The sequence below is a fragment of the Protomyctophum parallelum genome (genome assembly GCF_964188405.1).
Source record: "Protomyctophum parallelum genome assembly, chromosome: 1".
Lineage (NCBI taxonomy): Eukaryota > Metazoa > Chordata > Actinopteri > Myctophiformes > Myctophidae > Protomyctophum > Protomyctophum parallelum.
In genome coordinates, this window is record NC_139697.1 from 49,892,192 (window position 1) to 49,914,237 (window position 22,046).

Genomic DNA, 22,046 nt, shown 5'->3' on the forward strand with positions numbered 1-22,046 from the left:
AGGAGCGAACGCTCGCTCGGGATTGGCTGGTAAGATGGTTGCCACAGAAACCATTTATAACCATGTATTCTTAATTAATTTTGTAATTTCATTATTATTAATTCCGTTTAAGTCCGTTACTTTAATTAATTGACACAGTGTATTTTTTATAAATATATGTAAAATTATAGACTAGTTTAAAGGGAAAAAAATAGAAGAAAAATAACAAAAACAAAACAAAAAAAGAACGAAACCAGGGTTGCCATGTCCGCTCATTATAAGTGACCTTTGGCTTGTTATTCCTGTAAAGTTGCTTGTTTATTGGTAGTTGGATTTTCGGTCTTGGTTATATAGTGTCGTTTATTTGGGCTTGTTTCCACATGTTTTAATTATTATTTAAATCAGTGGTTCTCTAATACTTCCATGTCAAGGATATACAAATTATTATTTTCCTTACCACACAGGGCGGCAGCCAAACCTCGATTCCCACCACCAAAATAATGTTTTCCTGGACCTGGTCACATATTTCTCTAACAAAGTCTGGCAACACTGACCCGGAACCACGTTGTATAGTTCACTCCCTTGTTCATCCGGGTTCATCCCACACCACACGTGAAGGAAGAAAACATAGCATCAGCGTCTTGGATAAACAATATTTAAACAACATTAACGTATCAGCTATAAAACGATCCAACGTTAACTATCACTAATAATAACAACAGACCTGTCAAACAGACATCATGCCGAAAACCAGGAGGGCCAATGCGAGGAAGACGTTCGACTACAGTAAAGACAGAAAGAAAGCCAAGAGGAAGATGATGAAGAAACTAGCTCCCACCATAGAAAGGTATGTCACTATTTGTATTTAGTGTTGTTTATTATAATTTATTGCGGTGCATTTACATTCCTCTGTACGACCGTGTCGCTTACTGCTTAGTAACAAGATGTAGCTGCAATTCGCAACTTTTCTTTTGATTTTGTTTATTAATGGGATGACGTCTAGAGTACCCTCCATTGACTCCCCACTCATCCGATTTGCGTTTGCGATCTGCTTGTATTAAACGACATTAAATTCACCAGCATTGCAGCTGGCCAAGCTTGAATTATCCTCTTTCAATCTGCAAAGCTTTTGTTTCATACGAATCCACCGTAGACATGCAGGGCTGGATTTAGCAATCAAAGGGCTCTAAGCAAAGGATTGTCAGGGGGCCCTTGCTGCGTGCGCGAAATATTGACCGTGTGTGCTTTGCGCGTGCGTGCACAACGGTATAGCAGACTGCCAGGCAAAACGGCATAGCAGACAAAGTACAGTGTGAGCTCCCCCATGCCCCAACTATACAATGCATGTACAGAAAAAACTGCCATTAGCTCAATCTCAGGGACGTGCACAGGGATTTGGAGGGGCAAGGGCACTTGCGGTGTGCGCACACTGCAGAATATCGGTTATATTTAGGGGTGCTAGACACATGTTTTTATTTCGTTTGCATTTTTTTATTTTTGAGCTGTGATATGTCTACCTGACCTTTTTGTACAGGCCATTGTTTTGTTGTTTGTTTGCTTTCTTCTCTGTGTTTTAAGTTGATTGTTTTTTACCTTGTTGACCACTGTACAGCACTTTGTGACTTTTGTTTTGAAAAGGCAGATATCATCCCAGATTGGGAGGGGGGGGGGGGGGCGCTTTGGTGTTGTTGTTGTGAAGGAAAGCCTGCACTATGTGCGGTAGGCAATATCCCTGTTACCTGAGGTCGTCACACTCCTACACCTGGATATCTTATGGTTTAATGCCCTGACCAGCGGTATCCCAGACCTATTAACCTGTATGTCAGTCGCTCTCAAACATTTTCCTGTCAAGGCCCCCCAAAAATATATGTAATTGGCCTCCGACCCGTATCTGAAAATATGTTGTTCCAGGGACCCCCCCCCCCCGGAAGCACTTTCACGATTTTTCAAAAAAGATAACATATATAACATAATGCTTAAAACACCAAAAGGGGTTGGGTTGGTATAGTATAGATCAAGACACAGATGTATTTTGTCGATGTGGATCGATAAAATACATTTGGTCTTGAGTCTTTGGTATAAGGCTAGTCCAATATATTTGTTTATTAATGCATTTGGGACCATTGCATTATTTACTAATGCAGAACGGACCATTAGATTGTTTAGTAATCACAATACACTATGTCACATAACATGATTACATGTGTACGAGTAAGTGAAATGTTTTGTGGCAGCTGTCAACATTTCAGCTACCAATTGATTCATCTGTTTGATCATGTAGAGACATTCCAAATAATGTGCTGTTTACTACTTAAAATCTGAATGCTTGTCTCACTCCGTCCCATTGTTATATTTTGACTGTTGGCTGATTTTTAGCCTTGGCTAATGGCTATTCAAAAAAATAGCAGATCTACAAGCTCGCAGCACAGCACAAAGTGGCGGGCTGTGAGTTTACACATTGCTATTTTTGAACATTTTTGATGAAACAGTCCAAAAAAGTGTGAGAACTAATTGTGACTTGTGACAGGTAATTTGTGTACTTTTCTTTTGCCATTTTCCTATGCCTATGGTAATGAATCCATATTTAATTAGTATTAAATTTGTGTTCCATAACTTCAATGTCTAAAAGGTGTCAAAGGCTCTGCTAACTTATATGTACAGTGATCACTAAAACAGTCCCGTCTTTCACAGGTCTGTAACTCAGAGTGTACACACACACACACACACACACACACACACACGTCCATTTTATTCCATTTGTAAGCTCTCAGCGTTAACCCATTCTGGACGGAAACCCCTTTGGTGCTATTTAGCTATTGAAAAATAGCAGATCCACAAGCTCATATCGCGGCACCTAGTGCCACGCTACGAGTTTGTAGATCTTCTACAAGCTAGAGCGAACGTTTTTAACTCAAATCTTTGCTTGTGGAGGGGGGGGGGGGGTGTCCCTGGAACAACATATATTCAGATGGGGGTCTGCAGTAAAGTTCTCAAACTCTGCCTGAACCCGTCCTGGCCCGACCGTTACCGACCCGACGTTTTATTCAAAAATATGCTAATTAGACGGGCCGAGCCTCGGGCTCAGTGATTTTCCTTGATTTTGTCTTTTTTCTTTATTAAAATAGCAATTCTGTTATTTGTGTAATGTGTAGGCTATAGCCTACAAGTAAGTATTTATTATGAAGAGGCCGGGCTGCACTATCGGCGATTCACTTAATTATGTCAGGAGGAAGACGGAGGAGTGGAGGCGGGGGGCTTGGTGCAGCGCGCTGGCATTTCAGACTCGCATACTGACTGTGCACAGGCATGACCAGAGAGAAGTGAACGGTGGGGTTGTTTATACCGCTGGCTGGCCTCTGGTTTGTGGCACACCAAATGAGCTTCAGTTCATATGCTAAATGTTTTATAAAATCAATCGGATTATCACTCGATAGCTGAAAAAGCGCCAGGTTTTCGTCATGTTGCAGTTGCACTGAGCTATCTAATCATTAGGCATAATCAACATCATATAGTCACCAACCGATCCATAAAATGATATAATTCTGTAGTGTATGATGACCACGCAATGTTACAGTCCACTGCAGGCTACAGGCTATTTGATTTCCAAAATCGATAAGTCCATTGAACTCCATTCTCACTCTCACAGTGACTCACACAGACACACACTGAACCACGGCGCGTGTCCCTGCGCTGGCCATTTTTTTTAGTCTGGCTTTATTTGGCTTCAGGCCTAACATGGTAATTTGTAGGGTCGGGCCGAGCTTCGGGCCGACCCAGTTAGGGCCGGGCCGGGCCTTAATTTTTGGGCCCGTTAAGAACTTTAGTCTGCAGCCAAATACAGAAAATTCTGGGTGTCCTTGACATGAAAAAGGTTGAGCACCACTGACATAGAAACATAGGTTTTTCAGAAAACTGTTCTCGTGTCCGGTCTAAATGGGTTAAATAGAGTGTCAAAGCAAATTTTAGCATCGTTGTCATACCATTTGATAACGTCTGTGTTCGGAGAAAATGCATTTATTTTCTTACGCTTTGAATACATCTGTACGTTTTCCACCGCTTCATATCCATAATGAGGAAAATTGTGCCGCAGGGGTCCATTTGGTTCCTAACTATCATTTAGCTGGGGACCCCCTGGAACTCCCTCAAGGACCACTGCTGGTCCCCGGGACCAGTGGTTGAAACCCACTGTTCTATACAGATCTCTGTTAACCCATTTTGGGCGGGAACCCCTTTTTGTGTTTTAAGCATTATGCTATACTTTAGCTATTGAAAAATAGCAGATATATAAGCTCATAGCACGGCACATGAGCTTGTAGATCTGCTATTTATATATTTCTATCGTGAAAATGTGGCGCAAATTTCGAATACGTGTGTGTGTGTGTGTGTGTGTATTAAGGCTGTACCCTAGCCCTTATTTTAGGACTCGAACTTCGGCAGGAATTTCCGAGTGAACATTCGGACCATTTGTTTCTAATTAATAATAAATTGTGCGATCGTGGGAGAGGCCCCGAGAGTTCTCCCTGAAAAATGTCTAATATTGCAGCCCGTTCCATCGCTGTTGCTGCCGTCGGTTTGGGGCCGGGGGCCACCCAGGGGGGCCTCCGACGGCCGCGCGTCGCTTCCTCCTCCCAACCGGCGTCACTTTTTCATCCTCCCATTAAGCGACGCCCGGCCGTCCTGTCGTGGGGTCCCCTGTTTTCCCCCTCTGAGCAGCGCAGTGTCGTGCAGGCGTGCGCTGCAGAATTGGAGCAGATCTACAAGCTCACAACGCTGCGCAGCACGACGCGTTGTGAGCTTGTAGATCGGCCGCGCCGCCGCGCAACGCAGTCGAATTATACACAGTACACACAATGGATGGAAAGTTGGAAACCAAACATAAACAAGCTGGACACATGTATGTAGTTGAGTGCACTGCACAGCCGCTTTCCCTCACAAACAAAACGACTTGTGTGTGTGTCTGTGTGTGTGTGTGTGTGTTTGTTTGTTGCTGATTGGCTGCAGGCCATCACCAAATGAATGTGCACAGGGGATTTTGGAGAGGGACAGCACAACAAGGAGATAGACATAACTTCTGACAGGAATGCACTAGAAACTTACTTTTTTTGACATGCTCATAGTCATATCACATTCTCGCCGAGATATATTTTTGAGTTAATAAAAAATAAAAATAAATAATAATATTTATTTTTATGAAGAAAAAAAAAACGAATGGTTCAAACCCATTAATTAAGATTCGAGTGCCAACCCTAACGAGCGAACATTCGAACCTTGAATGTTTGGGGACAGCCTTAGTGTGTATATACATATTCTTTCAGAGTGAACGTTTAACTCAAATCTTTGCTTCTGGAGGGGTACATGGAACAACATATTTTCAGATAAGGGCCAATTACATATATCTTTTGGGGGTCCTTGACATGAAAATGTTTGAGAACGACTGATATAGAAACATGTTTTCTTTTTCCTGAGAACTGTCTTATAAGGCATTTGTAGAATCGTCCTCAGGTCTAAATGAAGGCTAACACCACCCTCTGTGTCCGTAGTGTGCACATGCGAAATGCGTGGGACGACGAGAAGTCCATGGCCACCAACCTGTCTGAGATGGGCCTGTCCTTCGACCCCAACCGAACTATGCCCGTTAAACACACAACCAAGGTAAGCAATGGTCTACACATTACAGGTATGGGCGACTTTGACGATGGAGAGAGAGAGAGGGCCCACTGTAGTTCCACACTCGACTCCGGAGGGCCACGTTGCTATACTGTCCAGTGTTTTTGGCAGCAAAATTTTGATTTTAGTTCTAGCCATAGTCTCTTCAATAGTATTCATTTAGTCACGTTTTAGGGCCGATTCATACTCCTATTTTTCCGCTGTAGTACCTGCCGCTGTAGTGCCGAAATTATTTTGGCTCGTCAGAAATGTTCAGTAGCACCGAGGAGCCGACTTTAAGACGGTACCCGCCCCCCGAACCTCAAATGCCGTCACATTGTAGGCTCTACAGAGCCGAACCGACTTTTATTCGGCTCTAAAATTAAATAGGAGTATGTCACATGGAATGTTTTAGTGTTTAGTCTAGCTTTAGTCGACTAAATGTCATAACATTTTAGTCGCCTACATTTGCTGTTCATTTAGTCGACTAAAATGTATTTTGGCGGTCGTAATGGCTGATTTGACACTTGCTGAAAATAATGCATGGTTGGCTGCGGTCAGTGCGGGAGTACAGCATGAACAGCCAATCAGCTTAACAAAATAAGTGACGTCATCTCCACACTCCAACCTGTATTTAAAACGCTCCTATTTAGGGATGCACGATTAATCGGTAGCATAATCGGAATTGGCCATATCGGCCATGAAAATGCCATATCGGTATATAGAGCGTCGCAGTCCCTCCCCCTTTCAGAACAACGAGTAAATTAATCCCAATGCATTTTTCCCATAGGCATTTCAAAACGTATTTATTTAAAGACCTTTTAAGCGTAAAAGGTCGTACGAAGCCAACTCTTGTCGTGACAAATCATGACAACACACATGATATTTTGGACCAAACTAATAATTACAAAGAAGAAAAACAACAAAAAAGTGTTGTAACCTGCCGTTTTTTTCTACTTTCGAATTCTTTGTTTGGCCCGAAAAATTGTGTTTGTTGTCATGATTTGGCATGATTAATTGATTGTTGTTAACTACGTAACGAGATAATGCATTTGAAATGCTTAAATATAATTTAAGAACTGAATTAAAGAACTGTTCTTCAACAGTTCTTCAACAGAAGAACATGAAGGTAATGCATGTTCTTCTTTCACAGAGAAGCTGATATTTGACAGTTTGTAGCGGTCGACAGTACTTGCGCGCTCTGCTTGCGCACTGTGTGCAACAAGCAAGTAGGCTCTCGACAGAGTGCAGTTCTAGTTATTATTATTATTAACGTGTGTTTTCAGGATTGAAACCTAATGCTTTGTATTACAATAAAATAGTCAAAGTAACAGAACTACAAGCTCACAGCGCCTCACATTGTGAGGCATTCTTGAGCTTTTAGATCTGCTATCCTCATGACAGTGCAACCCCCTTGATGGACGATGAAGTAGAACGTTCATTTATGGCAAATACTATATATGAGAATATATATGGAGATATGATGTTTCTGTCCAATCAGCGTGCAGCTTTGACGCACAAACTTGGGAGAGTTTGGCGATATAAAGGCGTGGGCCGCGCTGACAGTTTTAATGCCGACATTGTGCCGTTCCCAGTTCTGCCTGTGATGGCAGCGAGTTCATAGAAGTGGTTTTGGTGCTGCACACAGATCCGTGTGGTCCAATGATCATACTCAGCGGTGCAGAGATCCAGGTCCCCACATAGACCAGAACTCCCCTACGAGACATATCTCTTTACACCATGTGGGTGACGTAAAGAGTGACAGGAGGAAAACGGTACATTTGAAATATTTACTTTAGCCAGTGCCCACCCCCCCCTGGGTGGGAGGTAAGTAGGACACTATGGACTGGGGTGAAAAGTCGACCGCAGACCTCATGAGCGATTACGCGTCTGACGAGCCGGGCTATCACGTGCCGAAGGAGGGCTGGAGAATCTGCCTGGCGCACAAGTTCAAAGAGAAGAGGCAGCCTCTGGGAGCGCGACACGTCTCCCTCGCCAACATCCTGGAGCACCTTTGCTTCGGCGTCCGCTATCTGCTGTGGTGGTACAAGAAGACGCGCGTGGACAAGAAGGCGCCGTTCATCGACATGTTCGGCACGCTGCCCCTGCGCCAGATCTACGGCGCTCCCCTCGGAGGCATCGGCGGAGGCACCATCACGAGGGGCTGGAGGGGCGAGTTCTGCCGGTGGCAGATGACGCCCGGCATGTACCACTACAAAACCGTCATAGCCAATCAGTTCACGGTGTGCGTGCGCCGAGGCGGCCGGACGCTCTATCAGCAGGTGCTGTCGGTGGAGAGCCCCGCGACGCTGCAGGACTGGAACTGGGGCTACCGCGGCGAGCACGCCTTCTACCACGCCCTGTACCCCCGCGCCTGGACCGTGTACCACCTGCCTGGACAGAATGTCACCCTGACCTGCCGGCAGGTGTCCCCCGTCATCCCGCACGACTACCGGGACTCCAGCCTGCCGGTGGCCGTGTTTGTGTGGGACATAGAGAACAGGAACGACTACGCGACAGACGTTTCCGTCATGTTTACGGTGGTGAACGGGTCGGGCCACAAGGACGACAAGAGCGGGGGACACTGGAACGAGCCGCTCCGCCTGGCGAAGGAGGGCGAGGCCGTGGCCGGGATCCTGCTCCACCACTGCACCGCCGCGAACCCTTACACTCTGTGCGTGGCGGCCCGAGAACAGCCCGAGCGCGTGATCAGCCACCAGACGGCGTTCTATCCAAAGGGAACCGGCGGAGGCGAACTGTGGCGGGACCTCGCCGCGGACGGGCGGTTGGACTCGCCCACGGGTCCCAGCCCGCCCTCTCCCCGGGGACAGAGCGTGGCGGCGGCCCTGGCCGCCGGATGCTCGGTGCCGGCCCGGGGCCACAACGCCCTGGAGTTCAGTCTGGCCTGGGACATGCCCAAGATCACCTTCGGCTCGGGAGAGTGCGTGCACGTCAGGCGGTACACGCGCTACTTTGGTACGCGGGGCGACGCGTCCCCCTCGCTCTGCCACTACGCCCTGACGCACTACCGACAGTGGGAGAGCAGCATCGAGCAGTGGCAGGCGCCCGTCCTGCAAGACTGCTCGCTGCCCTCCTGGTACAAGTCGGCCCTGTTCAACGAGCTGTACTTTGTGGCGGACGGCGGGACGGTGTGGACGGAGCTGCCGGAGGACGCGGACGTGAGCGGCGGCGTGCGCAGCGAGCACGGCGGGCTGCCCGCCCGGCCCGACGTCGTCAGGGAGTACGGCCGCTTTGCCTACCTCGAGGGCCAGGAGTACCGCATGTACAACACGTACGACGTGCACTTCTACGCGTCCTTTGCGCTTGTCGCGCTCTGGCCCAAGCTGGCGCTGAGCCTGCAGTACGAGGTCGCGGGCGCCGCGCTCCGCCACGACACCGCCGAGAGGCTCCACCTGATGAGTGGCCGCCGCGGCGTCGTCAAGGCTGCGGGCGCGGTCCCGCACGACGTGGGCGACCCCGACGATGAGCCGTGGCGGAGGCTCAACGCGTACCTCATCCACGACACGGCCGACTGGAAGGACCTCAACCCGAAGTTTGTCCTGCAGGTGTACCGGGACTTCCACGTGACGGGCGACGGCCAGTACCTCCGGGACATGTGGCCCGTCTGCCTCGCCGTCATGGAGTCCCAGATGCGCTTCGACGTGGACGGCGACGGGCTCGTCGAGAACTCTGGCTACGCCGACCAGACCTATGACTGCTGGCCGGCCACGGGGCCCAGCGCGTACTGCGGCGGGCTGTGGCTGGCGGCGCTCTGTGTCATGCACAAGATGGCCGAGCTGACGGAGATCAGCGCGGCGGCGGACAGCCGCCGCTTCAGAGACCTCCTGGAGCGTGGCGGCGCCGCTTTCGACCGGCTGCTGTGGAACGGCAGGTACTACAACTACGACAGCAGTGGGCGGGAGCTGGCCACCAGCGTCATGGCGGACCAGTGCGCCGGACACTGGTTCCTGAGGGCCTCGGGACTGGGCCGCGGAGAGTTCCAGGCGTTCCCGCGCGAGAAGGTCCGCAGAGCGCTCCGGTCCATCTTCGAGCTGAACGTGATGGGCTTCGCCGGAGGGCGGATGGGCGCCGTCAACGGCGTGCGCCCCGACAGCGGCGCACCCGACCACTCCAGCCTCCAGTCGGGCGAGGTGTGGGTGGGCGTGTCATATGGCCTGGCGGCCACCATGGTGCACGAGGGCATGCGGGAGGAGGGCCTGCGCACGGCTGAGGGCTGCTACCGGACCGTGTGGGAGAGGCTGGGCATGGCCTTCCAGACGCCCGAGGCGTACTGCGAGAAGGGCGTCTACCGCTCGCTGGCGTACATGAGGCCTCTGAGCATCTGGGCCATCCAGCATGCCCTGGAGCAGAACAAAAGGGACGGGGCTGACGACGGGGGAAGCGCTGACGCTCCTAATTGACCCATTAAAGGAGAATTCCATGCTAGAAGGCTTTCTTACCTTTTATTTGTAGTTGTTACGTCCCCACCAAAGAGGTCCAGCTGGTATTTTGTGCAAAAGCGCATTATTGGCTATTTCCCCTACCATAAGCCCTCAATGAATTGAATTGAATGGGGCATTGGGGTGCTGTGCTAATTTACTTATTTCCATCGCTCAAAATAAATATTTATTTGTATATATCATCTTCATAATGTAAATAGTATCCCAAGCGGCACACTTTACTACTTATTTTGATAAACCCAACCCCCATTGATGGCTTATATTAGGGGAAATAGCCAATAATGCACTTTTGCACAAAATAACACCTGGACCTCTTTGGTGGAGACGTAACTACAAATAAAGGTAAGAAAGCCTTCTAGCATGGAATTCTTTCTTTTTTCCCCTGAAAAACCTAACTTTCTCATGTCAACAACCGCCAATGTGTTGTTCCAAGGACCCTCCAGAAGCAATGAATGTGTATTCAATGTATTTTTTCTTTTTGTCTCTTTTGCGCAGTTTGGAACCCCCATCACCGTGAGGAAGCCATACCTTATCAACCGTAAGGCACACTTCTAATACAAACACTATATACTACACTATAACAATATTTACATTTCCCTTCAACCAATGCTGAGGCTGTGAATTTGAATAAGTTTATATATTCAAACATTTGCTCCACATTTTCACAATAAAAAAAAAAATAGCAGATCTACAAGCTCGTAGCGTGGCACTCGGAGGGCTTGTAGATCTGCTATTTTTCAATAGCTAAAGTATAATGTAATGCTTAAAACACCAAAAGGGGTTCCCGTGCTGAATGGGTTAAGACCTGAGGTCAATTCTACAAATTGCTTCTAAATCAGTAGTTCTCAAATCTTTTCGATCCCCAAATTCATAATCTGTCTGTCTGCAGACCCCCATATGAAAATGTTTTGTGTAAAAACATTATTCAATGTTTTTCTATTTTAATCTTTCAAGATTTAAATAAGTTAAGTTAGCCACATAAACTAATGGTGTTAGGCACTTTGTGCCGCACGGTGACAGTGACTATGAGGTGTCTGTCTGTCTGTCTGTGTGCGTGTGTAGAGTTGGAGGAAGAGGCTGGCCGACGTGGTAAAGACACTCGGTCCCTGTCGTCTGACCTCATTGAGTACGTCCAGCACATGGTCCGAGAACACAAAGACAACTACAAGGTAACCACTTCCCAGGCCTCTGAAATCTCTTATCCGCTCCAAGCCCTAAAGTAGTGCTGTCACCATTACAAGTTTAAATTGACGATGAATTACTTGCACAAGCAGAGCACGCAATTACTGTAATCGGCTGTGTACATCGGTGTTGTCCACCGTATGCCGGCCAATCGGGGACCACCATTCTTGATGACTTAACTAAGGTACGTTTGGTGATCGGCTGGGTATGTCGGGGTAAGAATGGTGGTCCCTTATTGGCTGTTGATCGTGACGTAACTCGTCATAATTTTTCGGCCGCGGTCGAGATCGTGGATTTCACAATATCACACCAGACTTTCCGGTCCTTCGTTGCCATCCCCAGTTCCTGCTTACTGATGCCTGTGTCCCTAGCGATGACATCAGGGAACGACAGCTTTCTACCACGCTCTGGTCTGCTTTGAGGCACGACTCCAGAGAAGAAGGGCCACTGCTACAGAGCTGACAATGAGGTTATATCTATAACCTCATTGTCAGCTCTGTAGCAGTGGCCGGCAAACTGTGTTCTTCTGGATCGGACTAGTGAAGAAACACGGGGAAGGTTGCCGTATATTAGATTAGTCGATGGGTGGCTCTTGCAAGACAGATTTTGCGCTCTCATTAGAAGGCGGGTGTAAGTACCATCCAACCATTTCTCTAGTTTCTAACGACGTAACTAAGGTACGTTTCACGGTCAATAAAGGGTCTAAAGGATTTAGAACAGCAGTTGTAATAGACATTAGTTAGTAGCAGTTGGCATCTCGACAGTGGGCATTTCTAGTTTGTCGACTAAAACTATGACGCACAATGTTCGTCAACTAAATCTATGGACAATTTCATCAACAAATTAAAACTAGACTACAATGTAGTGAAGAAGAGATCCAGTAGAACGAACTAAAAGACAAGTCATTTTGTGATTGGAGTGCATACTTGCTTGTTGCACACTAGTAGGCCAACTAGTGCGCAAGCAGAGCGCGCAAGTACTTTCGACCGCTATAAACTGTCACATCTCAGTATCTCTGTGAAGGAACGTTTGTGATTTCTAAGTATTAGGTGTAACTACCAATTACACTCTGGCATTGGGTCCTTTTATCCACATATTTCTTACGTCATCATTGAGAGCTATACATATATACTATGTATACATGTAATTTGTAAGTTGATTAGCGGTACACTGTGGTTACTTTGCGCCGTACGCAGTCCCAGCCAACCCGCCACTTTTGATGCGTATGCACCGTCCCAGCAAACTGTGCCTGATACGGCAGTGGTGCCAGATTACATACATGTATACACAGGAGCATTAACTTTAATCCTCCCAACACTAAAACATATCGTCATTACGTCACCAAACCAATTACACTCTGGCATTGGGTCCTTTAATCCACATATTTCTTACGTCATCATTGAGAGCTAGTTATACATATACACCATGTGATCTGGTCCCAGCAAATCAGGCACAATTTGCTGGGACGGTGCATACGCATCAAAAGTGGCGGGTTGGCTGGGACGGTGCATACGAGCCGGGCGAAACTATTACTTGCGCGTTCTGCTTGCGCAAGTAATTATTGATGTAAAGATAGCTGATTTACACCAGTGTTGTTTTTGGCTGCAAAATTCTATTTTAGTTTAGTCATAAGCTTTGGAATTAAACTTAGTCATATTTTAGTCACCCGGAATGTATTAGTGTCAGTCTAGTTTTAGTCTACTAAATCTACTGGTGATTTAGTCGACTAAAATGTGTTTTGGAGGGCCTTGATGCCGTCGTAATGACTGATGTTACACTTGCTGAAAATAGCCGACGTTTAGTCTAGTTTTTATTTGTTGACAAAATCGAGTTTTAGTCATCATGACTTAGTTTTTATGTATTTTAGTAAACGGACATTTTTTGTAATGGTATTAATCGACAAAATCAACACTGGCTTAAGTTACAACACTTGCGTGTCACTTCATGAGGCGTTGTATAAGGGCGCTTTCACACCGGACATGTTTGGTTCGTTTAAAACGAACCATGGTCCGCTTACCCCTTTGGTTCGGTTGGTGTGAACGTGCATACGAACTCTGGTGCGGATCAAAGAAACGAACCATGGTCCGCTAAAAAATTAAATGGAAAGTGCAGTCTTGTCACATCCCATGCAAAAGCAGAGGTGTGTGTGTGTGTGTGTGTGTGTGTGTGTGTGTGTGTGTGTGTGTGTGTGTGTGTGTGTGTGTGTGTGTCTTTTTGTAACCAACCCACTTGTGTGTCCCTTGGCCATGTGTGTGCACACTGCACAGACAGCGTTACATTCACAGAAAACCGCACCAATGATGGAACTGCAGCATTTCCGATTAATTGTTGAAGAATGTCTTAACGGCGATTAACTATTAACATCCCTTAAGAACCCTTGCCATATAGTGGTGCGTTAGGTTGCTGTTTGTGTGACGACACGCTGTGTTGTTCCCACAGGCCATGGCCCGAGACGAGAAGAACTACTACCAGGACACGCCCAAGCAGATCAAGAAGAAGATCGACAAGTACATGTGCTTCCACCCAGAGCACTACGCCGCCTTCAAGCAGTCTCTGGCTGCTCAATGAAACACCGATATAAGAACCAGGGGTCGCCGACATGTCCGTACACGGACAAATGGCAAAGACTTGGTCATGCCCGTGGCATTTTTTTTAATTTTGTTTTACAAACCATTATCTTATTTGTATCATAACACCCACTTTAATATGGAATGTCAAGTCTCCAGGTTGTATTTACTATGACACTATTGGCACATTAGGAGTCTAGTACTAGTAGGTTCTCAAATGTTTTATTTGCTAAGACCCCCTTAATTCTGAGAGTGTTTGAATGGAACCAAAAGGACCCTTAAGGGTCCATTTGGTTCCATTCGAAAACTCTCAGAGTTACAGAGCTGTTATGGTCATTCAACCATTCACATGTTTCTGGTAATATTGTTGTCCTCTCATTTTGTATGTCCGTGGCAAAAATGGAATGTTGACCAAAAATGTCAACCACAAGCCAACATGGCGGTGAGCCCTGATGCAGCCTTCATGCAGTGCTCAATGAAACACAGATATGAACCAATGTCCTTTCAGCTTGGAGCGGAAACGTGGGCGCCCTCCCCCCGGCGGAGAGTCTGCTCTCGCCCTGGTGTTCCCCCAGGGATCTATACTAGATCCCTCTGTTTCTTTTGCCCTGTACAACAACAGGGGTCTTCAATGTTTTTTAGGCCGAGGAGCTGAGAGAGAGATGAAGCAGGGACCCTGTTGTGTAAATTCAAGTTTGTTTGTTTGCTTAACCATAATCTGTTCTTATTAACATGTTGTGTTCATGTGTATTTTCAGACATTGAATCACTTAAACCTGCAGTACATATTAAACTTGATGTTTGGCCCTGTACTTGGTTTGTTCTTTTGTTCCCTCCCTCCCTCTGATCTACAAGCTCTTGTTTCAGGTCTTGTAGAGCTGCTATTTTCAGCGAATGTTGACCCAGAATAGGGGATACAGTTAGGATTCAAGTTGTTGATGTAGATCTTTAGTAACTGGTGTTGGCCCCCGGGTCCCAGGCAACTTTGACGATGTAGAGGGCCACACTATTTCCCCACTCACTCCAGAGGGCCACATTGCATAATACTGTCGTAGCAAAAATAGCCGATCTACAACGTGTCGCAGTGTGATGCGTTTTGAACTTGTAGATCAGCTATTTTTGCTATTATTTGAATATAAATACTGAATTAGGTTTAGCTATTTTTGTATTGGAATCCTGAAAAGTAACCTTTTTATTTAATTTCAAATGCCTTTAATTATGATTGTTAACTTTATGAAGTAAATACAAATGCATTGGACATAAAAGACATAGAATACTCATTGAGCTACTACTCTACGTATCAGTATTCTTGTATTAACCTTCACTTAATTAACCGCATTAAGTGAAGGTGGGGGCCGCCAGTTGCCCATCCCTGGTACAGTATGTGGTCCAGTGTTTTTTTTTGGCAGCAAATTAGTTTAGTCAGTCTTTGGAATGAATTTAGTTTTAGTTTTAGTCACCTGGAATGTGTTAGTGTTAGTCTAGTTTTTGTCGACTAAATCTACAGTTTATTTAGACAACTAAAATGTATTTTGATGCCGTCGTAATGACTGATTTTACACTTGCTGAAAATAGCCAATCTACAAGCTCACAACGTGTCGTGAGCTTGTAGATCGGCTATTTCCAGAATGAAACCTTGTATTTTATTTATTACTGGATCTCTTGTCAACCAACATTTTAGTCTAGTTTTTATTTGTTGACGAAATGGTCAATATATTGAGTCTTAATTTTAGTCACCATATCTTCATTTAGTTTCCATTCAGTTTTTGCCAGTGAGAAAAGGTATAGTCGACATACATTTGTCGTCTCAGTTTTAGTCGACGAAAACAACACTGATGTGGTCTCACTCCTCGCTAATGCATCTCAGAGGAGTGGTCTCACTCCTCGCTAATGCATCTCAGAGGAGTGGTCTCACTCCTCGCTAATGCATCTCAGAGGAGTGGTCTCACTCCTCGCTAATGCATCTCAGAGGAGTGGTCTCACTCCTCGCTAATGCATCTCAGAGGAGTGGTCTCACTCCTCGCTAATGCATCTCAGAGGAGTGGTCTCACTCCTCGCTAATGCATCTCAGAGGAGGGCACTATGAGGACAGTGGAGAGTGACCTGCCTCAGCAGTAGGCATGTTTGGTCCATTTCTGGCAAAGATTTCAAACTTTCTTTTTCATATTGTTTCTGACCTGGGATCAGATTCATACGAGGTTTCCGCCGGACAAACACTGGGTCTGATGAACCCATTCTGACCTGAGATCAGATTCTAAAAATGTCAGTCGCTCTTCGATTTTTCAAAAATAGCAGACCTACAAGCTCGTATCGCGCCACTCGGTGGCGCGATATGAGCTTGTAGATCTGCTATTTTTCAATAGCTAAAGCATAACATGATGCCGACACCAAAATGGGTGCCCGGTCAGAATGGGATATAATACTATGGCAATATTCAAATTCCTGTACAGTATGATGATAATTTATGATTACCGTGATAAAAAAAATAATATATATATATTGATATCCTTCACATGAAAACCACTTCATGACTTTCAACTCCCAAAACTACAGTAATATATTATTTATTTGTATTTAACCAGTAAAAACACATTGAGACTGGCCAAGAGGCAGAAAGAAATGTTCACTTCAATACTACAGGCCTACATCATAAATGTCACATTTTGGAACAGCCATCCATAATACACCTCAAAGTACCTATGAAATAAATACAATAAATCACCTTCTCTTTTAGTAGCAGGGCAAAATACACAATATACAAAATCTAAATAATAATAAATATATAGGCATGAACATAGGCTAGTACATATCCAAACATGTTGGACTGTACATCTAAGATCCTTTTGAAACTCACCCCATATCATCTACAGATTTTTTATCTGTACTTTAACCGAGTATATAAATAGCCTACTTGTGCCTTAATTTCACTCCACTACATTTCAAAGACAAATATTGTACTTTTGACTCATTTGACAGGAATGGGAAAAAAAAAAAAAACATTTCAGCCCGATTTTATGTGTTGTGAATTTTTCAAAATATGTTAATACTTAATAAGTTGGAAAACTTGAAATGGGACATTCTGACCGGACATTCCGGGTTTGTGTACTTTTTTATTTGTATTATAATCCCCATAGGGGGACAAAGAAGGCCAATGTTACTGCTGCCAAATTAGTAATTGTTTGCTAGAAACGGACTATCAAATATGAATTTGTTTACAACTGACTGTCGTAAACAATACAGAGACACCACCCCGACAATATTGCAGAGACAGTTATTCATTTCTTTGGACCAAAATCTTATATGAGACGATTTTAAGATGACCCCATGTTATTCTCCATAAACCCCTTGTAACCAGGGGATGAGCGAGTGACTCAGGCAATCAGACTCAGTACTCCGGCGCTCTATTCCAGTGTTGATTTTGTCGACTAAAACTAAGACGGAAAATGTTCGTCGACTACCTTTTTTCACGGACAAAAACTAAATGAAAACTAAGCTATGATGACTAAAACTAAGACTATTTTAGACCATTAGACAATTTCGGCAACAAATAAAAAATAGCCTAAAATGTTAAAAAGGGACTAGTGGACAAGAGATCCGGTATAAGTCATTTTACACTTGGTTGCATGCTGAAAATAGCAGATTTACAAGATCTGCTATTGCGATGTGATGCGTTGTGAGTTTGTAGATCTGATATTTTCAGCAAGTGTAAAATCAGTCATTTCGACGGCGTCAAGGCCCGCCAAATTACATTTTAGTCGACTAAATCAACTGTAGATTTAGCCGATTAAAATCTGAAATCGATTAAAACTAGACTAACGCTAAAACATTCCAGGTGACTAAAATGTGACTAAAACGAAATGAAAACTATTAGACTAAGAGACTATGACTAAAACTAAAATCAAAATGTGCTGCCAACAACAACACTGCTCTATTCCCGACTTTGAATTGTATAAAAGTATTTCTATATCGCAGTATTGATACTTTTACTTTAAAAAAAAGCGTATTGTATCGTTTTGCTATGCAAATAATCGGCACATTGCATCGTTTTGCAATGCAAATAATCAATCGTATCAATACTAGTAAGTACTTGGGCGTTGTATTTAGCAATTTTAAGAAGAAAAAAATAAGAAAAAGGTCCTTCTGCACACCTACAGTGGATATAGGTGTGTCGGATAACTGAAACTAGAGAAGAAGAGAAAATCATGCCTGATGAAGGTCTGAACGACCGAAATGTTGCTTAATAAATCTAATTCAAGTGCAGACTGTGCGGGATCCTTTTTTCTCTACTCTAAAAAAAAAGAAAAAGGGGTTTCATTACTTTTCCATTCAATATCGCTGCACTTGGGCTATCAAAGAATGTGTGTATTCTCCGTGTTCATGTCAAGGTACAGGCTTGTCTGTACCTCAAACCTCCATGTGTTCAAATATAATGTCTGTGTATTTGCCAGAGAATCACTGTTTAGTTATTCATATCCATATTCATACATTTTCCCTTAAAAAACCTGCACTATCCACATTTCACACATTTAATTTCTTTGCAAAATAGTTATCGTATCGCCATAATGAACCAATATGTTAAAGATGGAGTGTCGTGATTTTTTCCCTACGCTAAAACATGATCATTGGGTATTATAACTGTTATTCTATAAGGAGGAAAAAAATCACACCTGTGTGAAGTGAGTGGCGCTAATATATTAAAGTCTAACCCATGTTGATTAGGTGAACAAATGGTGCAAACACAACCATTAAACGCCATTAACAATAAAGAGACAATATGACGTAAACGACACATTTATGACGTTGTCAATGCGATTACTAAACAAACTTTGAACTAAAGACAAACATTAAACCTGTGTATAGGAGGGGCTAGCGCCCCTCAAAAAAGTATACAGCATTTGTTAAAATTACACTTTTTTAACGTTTTTTTCATTAACTGTCAAGTTTTCAGCCTCGAGGAAGAAACCCGGAAGGGAGTTATTATCCAGATAATAAAGTACTACATTCAAACTTAAAGTACAGTTCTGTCAACAACAACATCCATCTGGTATGATTTTATTTACATTATCTAATAGTAACGTACAGTAGGCCTATAGCCTATACAGCATGTTTGAATGGACAGTGTTTTACCGATGCTCACAACACAACGGCACAAACAAAGGACTAAATTATTTTGTTGGGGGAGTGAAATGTGTCTCGCCGCCATGGCATTAAAACCTACACCACCATAACCCTCTAACAGCGGTTTTCAACCAGTGGTCCGGGGACCAGCAGTGGTCCTTGAGGGGGTTCCAGGTGGTCCCCAAAATGGAGAGTTGCTAACCAAATGGACCATTAGGCTATAGATCTTTAAATCTTGAGTGCATTAAATTAAACCAATGGTCTGGACCCTTACGGGTCCATTTGGCTTCATTGTACGCTGTCAAGAGTTCAATTATTGTTTTACAAGAAGTCTACACAATTAGAATTGTAGACAAAATCGCATCCAAATTATTCTTTAATGTTGGGTCTGAGAGGCTAAATGTCATCAATTGGTGGTCCGTGGCTTAATAAATGCCGGTTGGAAACCACTGCTCTAACACTTTCCCAAATAGTAATAATAATCAATTAGATCTACAATCTCACAATGTGGCACATAAGTGACGTGTCATGTGAGCTTGTAGGTGTGCTAGTTTCACTCGTTTGGGTCCGCAGGGTCAAATGTCTAATTTCTCTTAGAAGACAAGACAAGACAAAACAAAACAACATGCAAGAATACTTACAGCTAAACAGAAAAACACATAGTACTAAATGGATCATTGGTTGCTTAAAATACATGTTAATGATTATGTTATAATGATGATTAGTCAAAGCATGAACAGGTGGTCCCATAGTGAGAGAACAGTGCTGATTTAAACAACCAAAATTATGTTATAGACTGAATATGAACCGGTAAATTGGGAGCTTTAAACATATTTTTTTAGTTGGTGTTGAGAGGTGTAAGGGTCCTATACTGTTTTAAATACTGTGGCTAGTTAAAGTGAATGAGTTGAAGACCCTGCATCCTTTGTTGCAGCATCCATGGTCATCACTCGCTTCCTCATGGGATTCGTGGTTCCTTTCTCCGTTATCGTCTCATGCTATTCTGTCATCATCTACCGGCTCAGGAATAATCGCTCAAAATCATAGCAACTCTTATCGCCGTGTTTGTCCTGTGCTTGTCCTATCACATCATATGGCTGATGTATGTGTGTTATCCATAGACTGTAAAAAGAAATATGGACAAAGCGTTCGCCGGGTCTGATGAAGCCAGTCAGTCCTTGTATTGTAAATCGCCATCTTTCTAGATCCGTTTGGGCCCAGCTTGGCCATTGGCTGGCCCAGACAACGAGGCGGGACTTCCCCCCTTCTTCTTAGTTGGTTTTTATTTTGACTCGAACAGGGGGTGGCTCCCGATCATAGACTGTAACGGTAGCCACGCCCCTCAGAACATACGCGACTTTATGGTCATTTTTTTAAATAAATGGGACCATAATTTACCAAAAAGAATAATATGACATGAGAAATGAGACTTTAAACTAGTGACTGGAAGCAGAAAGTATTCATGACCATGTTTATTAAGGTAATACAGTCTAGGTGAAGTTGGGCGGCGCCACAACAGGCCATTATATGAACTTTCAGGATGTCCCGATTTCCTTAGTGGCTTCACAAAATATCTGTCTGACTGCCCCCCTGGTGTTAACTGAATGGTCTGATAGAGTCCAGTGACACACTGGTTCTTGTGATCTACTTCGGGGATCCCATAGCCCACGCCCTGACGCTTCTCAACAGCTGCCTGAACCCGCTGCTGTACGTGTTCAGTCAGGGTTTCAAGGATGTGTTCCGCAGGTCCATCCTAAAGGTCCTGGAGGAAGCCTTCACTGAAGAACAGTCTCAGACAGACACTCCCACAGACCCAGACGTCACCCGTCCAATGATTGCCCTGTGTGAGATAGAGGGTAGCACTGGTCCGCCCGGAACCCAAGACCCGTCAGGAGACTGCCCTGTCTGGGACACTGGTTTAGGGTTTTGAGACTGTCCTGTCAGGTTTAGGGTCATCTTTGAATGTACTTTAATTTGTGTAGAAGATTGAAACAATGATGAAAAATATCTCTGCTGTCGGGAATAAACCACCTAACTCCACAATGTTCATTTTTCAGGAAATTAAAAATATGCATTTTTCAGGAAAGTAAGAAAACCATTAGATAACAAATAAATACTGCCTCAAAGTTGGTATTGTGACTTTATATAATATATGCGTTGTCAATTACTTGCATGAGAGGGGGAGAGGTGGTGGAGTTAGCTGCTTTAGCAGTCAGTTTGAGAGGCGGAGAGAGGTGGCCCAATGGAGTTGGTTTTGTCCGAAGCACTTTTTAATGTGTTTCATTGGTTCATTTCTTTGTTATTGTTTTAACCAACACAGAGATGTAAAGGGTGTTCAATAGCACTGATTTATTAAAAAGAAAAATGAGTTCCCGACAGCAACAATACTTATAACGTGTTGTGAGCTTGTAGATCTGCTATTTCCGGTGAGAGATTTGGTGTACTGCACTTTTGAACAAAGAAAAGGAAGTACAGTTTAACTCTGGTCCATTGTATTAACACTTGAGTGTCTGTGGCCTTTCTGACCCATTTTGAGATTGTAATGTCTTATCTTTGCCCGTGAAGCTTTTCCTAAATATTCAATTCAAATCATCTTTATTAAAAAAATTATCTGAATCATTTAAATGTATCTAAATATGAAATATGAATTTAGGCATACTTATACCATAAATGTCTATTCGTTTTCGGTTGGCAAGTGAGTGCCGTGACGCAATATAGGCATTTGGCAGACAAGCAGGTAAATCCAAGGTAATACATCAAATACCTAGAAATAGTCACCCACAAACCGGGTTGAGTTGAGGCGAGGCGGTTTTATATGTAGACCACATTTCAACAACAAGGCAGTTCAACGTGCTTTACACAGAACAATCAAGCAGGCACCATTATACAATGACAACATTACTTTAGACTGGAGGATACCTGTGTGTAATATTTATTATTTTCCGCTTTAGCATTGTCAGGACACTGATTCAGTTTCAGTAGGTACCATTTACACAGTTTCAGGAGGGCGGACCACCCGCGCATTAACTAGTCCCCTCAGAGAAAAGGTCCTATAGAGCGTCACAGTCCCGCCCCCTTTCATGACGACGCCAGGC

The 22,046-nt window shown here is 44.2% G+C and overlaps 2 protein-coding genes across 2 annotated transcripts; both read left to right on the top strand.

Moving 5' to 3' along the window:
- The first annotated feature begins 584 nt into the window (after nucleotides 1–584).
- On the top strand, nucleotides 585–14,645 carry nop16 (NOP16 nucleolar protein homolog (yeast)). Its single transcript, XM_083765200.1, has 5 exons — nucleotides 585–826; nucleotides 5,520–5,631; nucleotides 10,581–10,623; nucleotides 11,148–11,254; nucleotides 13,707–14,645. The coding sequence occupies exons 1-5, from the start codon at nucleotides 720–722 to the stop codon at nucleotides 13,833–13,835; spliced, it is 498 nt and encodes a 165-aa protein (XP_083621326.1). The 5' UTR covers nucleotides 585–719; the 3' UTR covers nucleotides 13,836–14,645.
- On the top strand, nucleotides 7,467–10,046 carry LOC310869013 (non-lysosomal glucosylceramidase-like; the record flags this gene model as incomplete). Its single annotated transcript, XM_083779582.1, has 1 exon — nucleotides 7,467–10,046. The coding sequence occupies one exon, from the start codon at nucleotides 7,467–7,469 to the stop codon at nucleotides 10,044–10,046; it is 2,580 nt and encodes an 859-aa protein (XP_083635708.1).
- Nucleotides 14,646–22,046: the final 7,401 nt, after the last annotated feature.